Source organism: Salvia hispanica, chromosome 2 (genome assembly GCF_023119035.1).
Source record: "Salvia hispanica cultivar TCC Black 2014 chromosome 2, UniMelb_Shisp_WGS_1.0, whole genome shotgun sequence".
NCBI lineage: Eukaryota > Viridiplantae > Streptophyta > Magnoliopsida > Lamiales > Lamiaceae > Salvia > Salvia hispanica.
The window spans coordinates 15,091,922-15,105,316 of NC_062966.1; the positions used below are offsets into that span (position 1 = coordinate 15,091,922).

At 34.3% G+C, this 13,395-nt stretch overlaps 1 protein-coding gene across 1 annotated transcript; it reads right to left on the bottom strand.

Annotated features, from left to right (window-relative positions):
• Positions 1-3,282: 3,282 nt before the first annotated feature.
• LOC125207785 (protein terminal ear1-like) lies at positions 3,283-6,424 on the bottom strand. The gene is made up of 5 exons (XM_048107266.1): positions 5,550-6,424; positions 4,650-5,259; positions 4,317-4,436; positions 4,013-4,154; positions 3,283-3,930 (listed from the first exon to the last, which is right to left on the bottom strand). Exons 1-5 carry the CDS (start codon positions 6,145-6,147, stop codon positions 3,622-3,624), a joined length of 1,779 nt encoding a protein of 592 aa, XP_047963223.1. The 5' UTR covers positions 6,148-6,424; the 3' UTR covers positions 3,283-3,621.
• Positions 6,425-13,395: the final 6,971 nt, after the last annotated feature.

A 13,395-nucleotide genomic window follows, 5' to 3' on the forward strand; every position in this document is an offset into this window, starting at 1 on the left:
AAAAAAAAAATGAATCCTCTTAAGCGGGACGGATAGAGCAGTAGAACCGTAGGAGTACTAGTATTTACAATTATGAGGCTTAGTAGATTATGATTCATGGATAACCGAGCAGTCCAATGAAGCTCTCTTATACACACTGCAGTTGGGGCCAATAATGTAAAGCCCAAAATATCTGCACATTTTCCCCAAAAGCAACTACACATTTTGTAGCTTTTACTTTGTATTAGCTGCCATTCTGCATTTGCTCTATCAACTACTAACATGTTTGACCTTGACCACCTCTACATTTAAAATTTAAACAGCACTCTAATTATTTATCATCTAAATTCCCCTTTCTATGTATATATTTTGTGTAAGGCGCTAGTAATTACAATTTTCCGCAAATAGCATCATACTAACTCTCCTTCCTTTTTACACCACTTGGTTTAACGAATTGAAGCAGATATTTTTCATATTCTATGCAATAATAACCATAATGATACTAGTGCGGTGGGGTAGAAAAGTGGTGGTAAAGCATCTCCAAAACAAAAAAAAAAAATTGAGAAGATATATTTCTTATATATATTTTTTTGAAAAGATAATTGTACTTTCTTGAAAAGTAAATAGCCTTGAAGGAAGAAGATAAATTAAAAAGGCAAGCAAAATTAACTAATCTTTTACCTTTTGTTTTAAGAAAGTATAACGATATTTTTCTCAAAATAAAAAAAGGTATAATACATAATTGAATAGACTATTCCAAAACACATAATTGGGTAAGAAAATCACTAATGAAATTATAAGTGGGTAAAGATAATAATTGCAACATGATAACCAAATACTCACTAATGATTATGAGTTTCTATTTTTTTTCAACTCTTATCCACTCTAATAAAGAAGAATCTTAATTATATATTCCTTCCTTTTTTTTTTTCCAATTCTTATCCACCCCAAAAGAGATTAATAGTAGTTATATATTCCTTCCATTCAATTTAAAGAGAATAGTTTTTAGATTCCAATTTAAAGCTAATCGTTTTCCTAAAAACTACTGTATGTTAAAGTAAGAAAGATAATACTCCGTATAATATTTTCTGTCCAAAAAAATATGTTACATTAGGTAGGACATGTGGAGTACTAGGGGAAACAATATAAGCACATTGTGTGAGCACTATCCCATAAAATGCATGAGTATTATTTTTTATTTATATATTTATTTTGATTTTAATATAATAAAAAAATATTATCAATATTTTTAATTTTATAAAATTCATAAAAATAAAAACTTAATTTATTATTTTATTAATATATTTGAAAATAGAGAAAATGAATATTTTATTTTATGAATTTTATAAATTAAAATTATCAAACATTTTTTAATATATTAAAATTAAACTTTATATCTAAGATAAAACAAACAATACAAAATATACATTTAACAAAAACAATATTGACATAAAATATGTACTAACAGTATTATTTTTCTACTAAAATCATTTCTCCACTAACTACTCCATACTCTTGAGTCTTAACTTTACAATTGCAATCCACCGGATTATATAACTAATTATCTATACAACGGGACCCACTAATTTCAGCATTTTACATATAGGAAAAGGTTGCTAAAGCCATTTTAACGTAGGATTTCTTATTTTATGCATATGATCACTAAAATGTAGTAGTATATGAATCAATTTTCTCTCCTAAGGTCAATTTTACAATTTTGATTTCACTTCTTTTTTTATTTAATTATTTTCAGATAAAAATAGACCAATAAAATTTTACTACAAAGATTCTAACGAAATTATAAATATATCAATTCATATAAAGAAATTTGCATGATCATTATAAAGATGATTTTCATTAATGATATGGTGATTCTGTTGATGATATTGTGTGTTTCTATGCCGCTAATTTGGTGACATTTGATTGATGATAATGTGATATCGTGTTGATGATACTGTGTTGATGGATTTGTGACATAGGGTTGATAATATTACGTTGTGTTGTCTTGTTGATGATATTACGATGTTGGGTCAATAGTATTATCTTGTTCTATTGTTGATGTTGTGATATGTAGTTGGTGATATTGTGATAATGAGATTAATGATGTTATGTTGTATGTTGATGATATTGCGATGTTATGTTAATAATATTGTTATGTAGCGTTCATGATATATTGTGTGCAAAGTTGATATTGTTAAAATTCTCGTAAAATTATATTAATACTATATTTTTTGCAAAAATAGTAATACTAAATTAAGAAAGTGCATAACTTTTGGTTGAGAAATTGATACATAACTAATTGTCTGGTGTTTTTATGACCGCGGCAATAGTACATGACTGATGATACTTGTAGCTTAGCATTGATGGTATCCGATAAAATTAACGGTTTAAGTAACTCCTTACATAATTAATTGTCCAGTGTTTTTACGATCACGACAATATTACATGATTGGCGATTATTGTAACTTAGTAATGATGATATCCGATAAAATTGAACCACTTTCATTAATTTTGTTTGTTTAATGATTGAGATTAGTAATTAAGTTATCATCTGAGAGGTGTTTTTAGCCTAATATCACCATAAAATAGCATAAAAGATAAAGCATAAAAGATAAGTCTATCTTTGATAGTAACTCAATCGTATTAATTCAATAACGAATATCATATACGAACACGTGTCATGTGTGAGTCGCAATTCAAAAAATAAACTAATTAATGCTTGTACCTTTCCTTGTGTTTGATTTATAGACTTGATACCACTTTTACACACAACTCAAATTCTTCACAATCTTCAACAGCCGTCGTCTCTCTTTAAGCCTAACACATTTTACAATCGACAACATGGTACATACTACATATGGGAGTGTTAACCTTAGGAATTAGGAATGGTTGCATAGAAATAAATATCGACTAATCCATCGAATAAAGAATAAGCAACAATATTAAATCGATGCCATTTAATGTCTTGGGATAAAATACAACCTTCTTTCTCATCTACATAATGTCATTGCCAGACTAGCATCTTAAATATACAATTATCTCATGTAACAAAAATAAAGAAGCTTTAAATATAATATCGTGTAGCTGGGATCAAATTTACTACGGAGAAGAAATCAGAGGATGGAACAAGACTAAAACGAGTATTTAACCAAACAAAAGATGCAATCAAACCGAATTGCCAACGAACAGATATGTGGAGTAGTAATTTCCAACGTTTTTATTAATTCCATATATGCTAAATGACCTTTCAAAAACAAAAATAAAACGAAGTAAAGTACTAGAAATAAATAGAGATTAAAAACATGTCGCAAATTCTGTCTTCCAATAAACTCCATATCTATTTTGTTACTGACTCAAGGAAAAGAGAAGAGAAAAGACGCAAAAAGTGAGATTAAAAAAACAAGCAAAGATGCTATAAAGCCCTAACACCTATTTCGCTGAAAGTTCTAAGTAAATTTATGATACAAAAGACAGGCTTCACTCTCCAATTCTATAAAGCTTAGCTCAACTGTGGTTTTTAAGGTTACTCTCTCTCTCTCTCTCTCTCACACACACACACTATGCATGGCCATGAATGTGGGGTGCCAGAGAAGGGCTCGAGGCTTAACAACAATGCCCATTGGCTACTTTTCCACCAATTCTTCACATATCAGTTTCGTCATAACTGCAAACACCACTGCGGCCGCCCTCGCCCTCGCCCTCGTCATAGTCATAAATGGCGTTGCCAATGTGGTGGCCGTTGAGACCTTCGTCACTGTGTGGCTCCGACAGATTTCCCTTGGAACTCGCAGCGGAAGATGGAGCTGGGCTCTCCAAGGTGCAGCCAGTTATCGGGATAGGATCGGTCAGCACCCGTCCGTCGCGAGGGGGAGAGAACAGCACCGGCATGTACTCCTCGGCCTCACTTGGGAACTTGGAGTTCTTGAAGTGCTCTCTCAATGCATCAAGTCCCTTTTTAAAGAAATTTATTTATATACTACCGCAACTAAATTAAACAAACATTAGAGCATATGGGAAAAAAATAAAATAAAACCTGCAATCTTGCATATGTGACTTGGCAGATCTTTCTGGAGTTAAAAACTTCCCAGCTTTGGTGGTGGAAGGCTTTGTAGAGTCTCAATGTTGCCTCTGGAGAAGTCATGTTCACGAATCCATACCCCACATTGCACTTGTTGCTAATATCAATCAAACATTATAAACTAAACAATCAGCACATTAATCTAATCAAATTGGGGTTTTCTCAACATTAGTAGTAGTACTAATTAAATACGAACACCAACAAACACACACAAATCAAAAATCAAATCTTGAAGATAGAGAGAGAGAGAGAGAAGCACATGAAATCAATGGGGAGGTAGACGAAGTCATAAGAAGACAAGGGCTGGTCATCGCCGCCGGTCATCTGTTCGTTGCAGTGGATGCAGTGGTTGTCCAGCATGTTCAGCAGCAGCTTCTGACTGCACAACACATTTCACATTAAAAAAATACTTGCAAAGTCAAATCACCAAAGATGAATGCAGAAGACCATCCTCACAAGGGTTAAAATAGACCACCTTTTTTCAAATAAACCAAAAGAAACTGTAACAATTAATAATATGCAGAATGCAGAATGCAGAATGTTTGAAAAGAATGGATTTTTTTGAATATTTGAACAAAGAAGGAAGCAATACCTATACTTGTTCGGGATGTTCTTGATCATGACAGTGGTTCTCAAATCCCTGCAATCCGATTCCACAATTGTATCTTCATTAATCAGAAAGCGGGGATCATGCTCCTTTCCCCGCCGATTCCCGCCGCCTTTCCACGGCTTGCCTCCAAGCTTGGAAGCCCCGTTACTACTAGACGCCGGGGCGTTGTCTTTCCTCGAGCCACTACTCCTTTTAATGCGCCGGTTGTTATTATTATTATTATTAGAGCATTCCTCAAATCCAGTAGTTATGGAGAGATTCGAGAGCGATCCATGGAGCGACGATCCGCTGCTGCTCCCATCGCTCCCACTAGGGTTTCCTCTCCACCCTTGGCGCTGTGGCGGAGGCTGAGGCTGAGGCTGAGGCAAAAATCTGGAGGAGTTTGAGTTTGGATTGAGATTTCTGGAAGGAGGGGATTTCCAGAATTTCCGGCAGTGGCCGCCGGGGCGGCTGAATTCGATGAGGACGTTTTTGCCGAGGATTTGTTTGCCGGTCAAGGCGGCCATGGCTCTTGCGGAATCTCGAACGTCATAAAACTCCACGAATCTTTGAAACCTTTTGTGTGGCGTCTCCCTCAATTCCTTGACGGGGCCTATTGGAAAGGAAATTAAAATCAACGCATTTAAAAAGCAACCACCAAGAATATGATGAGTAACAAAAGACAATAATTTTCTTTCACATAAATATGGTCAAGAAAGCGACCCATACAAGGCTTCGTTTCTCCCCACACCAAAATCTCACTAGATCTTCATTATTGCACCCTGAAACAAACATCATACAAGGAATATACATACGACAAAATCGTGTCTTGCCGGACCACCACCCTTCACGTGTGTGTGTGTGTGTGTGGGCAAAAGAGATGATAACAAATCATAGGCCTACCGAATTCTTCGAAAATTTCTTGGAGGGAAGAAGCGGAGACGCCTGGGCCCAAATTGAACACAACCAGGGTTCCTTGATTGTTCCCCTCGGGGAGGCCGGCGGTGACCGGAGTCACGAACTGGGCCCACACCACGCGCCCGGAGATGAGGCCGAGCGCCGTCTGCGGGGGGAGGGGCACCATCACCGGCGCAGCGGGGTTGGTGAGCACGGCCTCGTAGTGGCGGCCGAGGCGGAACTGCTGCTGCATGTGCTGGTCCTGGATCGCCACCAGCGCCGCCTGCGCGGCTCGCACGTCGTAGAAGTGCACCGTCACCAAACCCTCGCGCCGCCGCTCCATCTGCACGGACCGCACATCGCCGAACACCTCCAATTCGCGGCGCACCGTCGATTCGCTCACGGACGCCGGCACCATGCTGAGCAGCAGCGTCCGGGAGGGCGCCGCCGAGTGAGGCGGCGGCGGAGGCGGAGGAGCGAACGGCGGCGGGCGCGGGTAGAGCATGGGTGGAGGAGGGGGATAGGAGGTGTAGTAAAGCTGAGGGTGGGCGGTGGGGAAGAATTCCTGAGCGGCGGGGTCGAGGGGGTGAACGGGGTCGTTCATCGTCGGGAAAAGGGGGGAATCGCCGATGAGGGGTATTTTGGTCCTTAAAAAAAGAGCGATGGCGCTGGACGGTTGGTGATCTTGTTATAATTTGGTTCAGTACATATCTTGGTTTCTCTCACTTGACTCGCTTTCATTCCATGGATGTATTCTACTGTACACACTAGCACAAAATCTCCACCTCTTTCTCTCTCTAGGCTCTACTTGGATCTTCAGCCTAGGTGGTAGTAGAGAGAGTGTGACGATAATGGCAGACTAGAGTGTAGAGATAGATATATACAACTAAAATAATTTGCTTTCTACCTTTCAAATTTGCGAAATTGCCTTTGCAATAAATTTTAAGGTCAAATCGAATTAAGGCTAATGTTCTCTATCTATAACAGTGCTTTTCGGAATTATACGTATTAAAGTCATCCCCGATGTATCACACCTGTATTAGTATTTAAGTTCATTTCATCCCCTCCTCACTTTGCATTCATAACATTCTCCCTCATTTCAAATTATAGAAATATTTATAATTATATACGCTCCCTCCGTTCCATGGTACGAGAGTCATTTTGTCATTTTAGTACGTTCGATAATAGTGAAATAAAAAGTTAACACATTTCTTCTCACTTACCTTTCCCTCTCTCTTACTTTCTAATCCCTTTGTCCCATTAGAAATGAAACATTTTCCATTTTGATTTGTCACATTAAAATGAAACGTTTCTAAAAATAGAAACAACACTCTTTCTACTTTTTCTTCTCTCTCATTTTACACTCTGTTAATTAATTCTCTTATGCTTTAATTATCTTTTTATTTAATACATTTGCACACTTTTTTCTTAATCTCGACAGAAATGCCTCCACTACTATGGAATGGAGGAATTCTTAAATAAATTGATTTGTAAATAATCGAAATTAAGAATTCGATTAAAATCCATACACAACTAAACAAAGCTACATATCCAAATTTTTAAATACACTACCAATTCAAATTTGGAGTCACAATTATTTTTCGAGAGATGCGAGGAATTGGATGTGTTTTTTTACCAATGAGTGTCATTTATTCTACACTGACTTTGGTATTCGTTTTAAAAGTATAAATATGGTGGAGTAGTTTGTTTTATCCATACTTTTAAAGTATTTATTGATATTCTATAAAAGATTTATAACGGCAGGGATGTACTGTTCAGGATAGTATGTGCTTAGTTGTCTTATATCCAATCAAAATGCGATACGTGAATGTTCCCACCCACCTTGTCCCACAAAATTCGAGGCTTGTAATTGATCGCTCGATGTGTGTTTATTCTCTTCGATCGGGAATGTTCCCACCCACCTTGTCCCACAAAATTCGAGCCTTGTAATTGATCGCTCGATGTGTGTTTATTCTCTTCGATCGGGCATATGCTCGTTGAACACACATTATTCACAATACCAAACCCTCTCCTAAGTTAACATGTAATCAAAAGGCCTTTTCCTCTAATTTATTGATAGTCGTCACGTCGTTAAGAATATTTGTCTCTCTTGTGTCAACTCCCATGTCCGTTCTCTAAATATTTTCTAGATTTTTTTGGAAGGACTCTATCATATATAATACTCCATGTGCTTCTAAACGTTTGATGGGCACATCATGTGTACCTCATCTCAACTTTCTCCAAAAATGTTTTTGTTTTATGTTGGTGGTTGATGATTGGATCTTTGCTAATATAAAAAAAGACATTCAATATAAGTATGGTTTCATCCATAGTGTACTGTGTTTGTGCTCCGTGAATGTGGATGGATTTCGAAGGAGTTAAAACCTTGGAGAGATAAGAAGCCATGGAGATCTTGACAAGGTGAGGCCGAGTCTCACATCATGCCTAACTATATAAGGTGGAATAGTCGCGATGTCGATATGAGAGAATTGTGATTGAGATCAGATTAATTGGAATCACTTAGAGCAACTCCAAGGGAAGAAAGTAAATGAAAATGGTATATCATATTTATACCTTCTTAAAAAGTGCAATATACTTTTCTAAAAAGCAAGCAACTTCAAAAGGAGAAGGTATATAGAAGAGGTAAATGCTTATATTTTATAATGTTAGTTGCTAAACCGCATTTTACAATAATGCAACGGTAATATTTTAGTCAATCCTCTGTGTTAAACAAACAGCAAATCATCATTTAGAGTAAGTTCTTTCTTTTGTGATAAAATACTTACAAAAAGAGTATAGAACCCATGCTAGACTTAAAGATTGCATCACACAGAGATTGTGTAAATACAAATATAAGTCAATCTTTTAAATTTTTTAACTAATAAGATTACCAATTATATGAAAACTAAAAGAATGACGTAATCATGAAGTAATTTATGCTTAATGCCTGCAAATGAAAACAGATTTTCCCGCTTCTCTCTCCCGCCAATCTCAAAATCAGTTATTTCTATTTTACCTTATCTTCCATGGAGAGGTAAAGATACCTCCTCAAAATGGGAAAAGGTATAATACATGCCCATTTACCTTCTCCCTTAGAGCATCTCCAAGGGGAGAGGTAAATGAAGGGGTATAGTCATATAACTACCATATTTACCTTTTCTTCATGAAAAATCATTCTCCAAGGGGAGAGATATTTGAGAAAGTATTATACCTTTTCTCATTTTGAAGAGGTATCTTTACCTCTCCATCAATGGAGAGGTAAAATCATATAACCACCATATTTACCTTCTTTTCATAAAAAATCATTCTCCAAGGGGGTATGTATTTGAGAAGGTATTACACTTTATGTTTTTTAATACATCTTGTACTATTATTTTGTTTTTTTTAAATGATATACCTTTCTATATACCTTTTATCCTTGGAGTTGATTGCTTTTTAGAAAGGTATATTGCACTTTTTGAGAAGGTATAAGCATGATATACCCTTTTCATTTACCTTCTTCCCTTGGAGTTGCTCTTAGAGAATGTTTTTCCATAAAAAAGAGGTAAATTTAGCAGTTATCATGCTTTACTTTCTCATTTACCCTCCCTCTTGGAGTTGCTCTAAGAGCATCTCCAAGGGAAGAGGTAAATGGAGAGGTAAAGTTATATAACTACCATATTTACCTTTTTTCATGAAAAATCGTTCTCCAAGGGGAGAGGTATTTGAGAAGGTATTATACATTTTCCCATCTTGAAGAGGCATCTTTACCTCTATATTAATGGAGATGTAAAATTTTATAACTACCATATTTACCTTCTTTTCATGAAAATCATTATCCAAGGAAAAAAGTATTTGAGAAGGTATCACACTTTATGTTTTTTAATGCATTTTGTACTATTATTTTTTGTTTAAAAAATCATTTACCTTTCTATATAGTACCTTTTTTCTTTAGAGTATCTTTCTTTTTGGAAGGGTATATTTCACTTTTTGAAAAGGTATATGGATGATATACCTCTTTTGTTTATACTTCCTTGTTGGAGATGCTCTAAGGGAATGTTCGGTTGTAAGATTGTATCTCGTATTAAATATATAGTGTGTTTGGTTCATGAGATTGAATCTCATAATTCAATCCTAGATGTATAATCATAGTATAATTAGTCATAACTAATCCCTTACTATGAAAATAATCTCACCATTCAATTTTAAATTGTATCTCAATATTATTATTTTATCTAGCAAATCCAACCTTGACTAAATATAGTATGCCAAATAAATAGGCATGTACCTAGAGAAAACGGCCCATTAATATTGGGATGGTGGAAGTATAACAAAAACTTCGTAATGTTAATGATCTTTTTTTGTCATCTATTTATGTCAGTATATCATAAATATCATGCTATTGCAAGTATGCACAAGTGTTACTGATAGTATTAGTAATAGTAAGAATATTTTGAATTTTTTTTTTATCTATATTTGAAATAGGACATGTTTGTTTACTAGTAAGATTTACTACTAGTATTATGTAAAGTAATACGTATGATTTCTTAATTTTTAAATGTGGAAGTTTGTTTCTTTTTAAATATCCCCTCCGTCCCAGAAAGATTGTCCCATTTCCTTTTTACTTTCGTTTTGCAAAAATAATAAATAGTTAAAGTTGAGAGAATGTAAAGTAAAAGAGAGAATAATATAAAGAATGGTCTTACCTATATTATTCTTGTAAAACGAGTGCAGAAAATGAACTGAGACAATCTTTGTGGGACGGAGGGAGTAAGGAATATCATCAAAATTTAAAATATGAAATAGTAGTACTACAACTTTCTAAAATTTTTATTTCCCATTTTTTTTAAGTTTCTTTTTCAAATTTTAGGATTCTACACATTTAAGTATTTAATATTATTTATTCAATAATTAAGTTATAAATTATTAACTAAATAAGAAAATTTTAATATAATTTGAAAAATTATAGAGCATATCTGCATATAAGTAGTAAGTACTAAATAATAGGAGTAATAATTTACTAGTAAATCATAAGGGGCAGTGAAACCCTGGTCGTCCACGTGTTGAGATATTATGAAGTTAGAATATCTCGTATAGTAGAGGATATATCTGAAAACTTTACCGGAGTAATTTTTCATGGATAATACTAATAATTGTAGCAGGACTGAGTAATGAAGATTAAAGTGAAGCAGCAGTAATTAAAGAGTTGTAATACTGCTACTACTCTTTTTAATGTGGGCAAGGCATTTGACCATTCCACATCTCTTTTTTTGACATATCTTCTTAGTTTATCTATTTCCTTGTTTTCTTCCTTCAAAAATCAAAATCATTCACATGCAAACGTTCAGACATACATATATACACAATCATTGACATGCAAGCACACACACATATAGATAATCATTAACAACACATATATCTATATCCATATATTGATGTATATTAATTGCAAATTACAAACTAATAAAATTAAGATGATTAGATTTTTAATTTAATGTCAAAAAATGACAAATAATGTTAATAAAAAAAGTTAACACAATGGCAACCGATATTTAAATATACGAATGTGTTGACATTTATATGACATTTTTTGTTGACATTATTTATCATCAATTGACATCAAATATTGAAATCTAATGGTCAAGATTTTAGTTTGTTGTTTGCATATTTATGGAATATTTTGTAATAACTCATTCTCCCAAGTCCCACGTTATAAACTAGGCGAGAATCAAAATTATTTATTGGAGACCAAATCAAGAAATGTTTATTTTAATTCTTAATTTTTTATTTTTTCTTAACTGAATTAGTTAACCAAAAATTATCATTTCTATTGTACCAGTGTAATGACCTAAATCTGATAGTACAAAATGATGTAGTAGATATTTAATCTCGAATTTATTGATCCAATGTATCAGATTTCGTCTTTGATTAAGCACACTGTCTGTAGGAATGATATGTCTATAATACAGTCGGAATGTGACTCAAAAATAAAATATTTTTAAACATATACTTATGTTTTATTTCGTCCATTAATTATATCGATCAGATGCAATAGAATCTACGACGTGACAACCATGGTAACGCCTAGGGGTGTTAAAATGGATATCGGGTATTAGATACCCGATATTCGAACCCGAAAATGTCGGATAATTGGATACCTGAAACCCGATTTTTCGGATATCGGATCGGGATCGGGTAGTAAGAATTTTGGATGATCGGGATCGAATTATCCGATACCCGATGGGTATACCCGAAATATCCGATTTATTTTTTAAAATTAATAAACTATATTTTTATTATAATTAAATGTAATTTAATTTTTTAATTATCTTTTAGTCAATACTTATTAGCATATAAGTAAGATATTAGTGATTTAGATTTATGAATTGTGATAGGTTATTATGGATGAATGATTGAACTTTTGAATTATTGAATTCTAATGTTTATTAGGGAGGATGTTATTGTGATAGTTTTTTTGTGAAATATGGACAAGTGTATTCATGTTGGATAAATCAAATATTTCATGATCAAGATTCAAGGGAACATAGATTATAACCTGTTAGTTTGTGTCAAGGTAACCTGCTAGATTTAGTCCAATAAAATATACGAGAAATGGGTTTTAAAAAATAGTCAAGTGCCACAATTTGGTAAGGAATGTGTTCACTCTCAACCTCTGCCATCCGCATCAAAACCAGCTCTAGTCCAACCAGGTGCATGCCTCTTAGGTACTGCCCCTATTCTAACTAAATAATATGAAATAAATTCTAAAATTTTGTAGTTAATTTTTTTTAAAAAAGTCACAATCTCAATAGGGACTGGATACTTTTTTCGGGACTGGATACCCGAGTCGGATATCCGGGTATCCGAAATAAAAATCGGGTCGGGTATCGGGTATGAGATTTTGGGAATTTCGGGATCGGGTACCCGCTAATACACTGATCTAAAATATTCGTTACACGACTCATTTTGCATTCAGTTTTTTCCTTATTTACGAAAACTACATGCATGGATAATATTTTGGTTTTCTCTAAATCCTATTTTTCAGCCAGCGATTTGCATCACACTGATCTAAATTCACAGTTTTCTCTCTGTCCCACTCAAGATGTCTACATTTCCTTTTAGTTAGTCCCACTTTCTATATTTGGTAATAAATCACTCTCCCATCTTTCCTTATTAAAATATTCAACTCCATTTCTTCTCTCTACTTACTGTACGAAACAACTCTTCTAAAATCTCATGCTACTCAAGAATTTGGACTCTTGAGTGGGACGGATGGAGTATATTATAGTAATAAGGTAAGTCTTTATTTTTGTCTATTTTTCGGTTGAATATTATATTATTTTCTTAAAAAATAGTATTCTCTACGTTCCATTTTAGCAGCTCCGGTTTACTATTTTTAGGTGTTCCACTATAGGAATTTCGAATGGAATATTCCATAAATGGTAATAGACCTCAAAATTTACTAACATGTTTCCACTCACATTTAATTATAAAATTAATAATCACTCCGTCCGAGAATAGGAGTCCCATTTTTTCATTTTGGTCCGTCCACGAATAGGAGTCCCGGTTCATAGTTATCATAAATGGTAAATAGGCCTCATATTCCACTAACTCATTCCCCTCACATATCATTTAAAATTAATATGTACAAGTAGAACCCCTATTCCACTAACTTTCTTCCACTCACTTTTCTTAACATTTCTTAAAACACGTGCCAAAAAGAAACGAGACTCCTATTCGCAGACGGAGGGAATATATAAAAATATGACTAACATTCCACTATCTTTTTTCATCAACTTTACTTTCTATTTCTTAAAACTCGTGCCGAACACAAATACGGCTTCTGAAGTGGGACGGAGAGAATAGTATTATT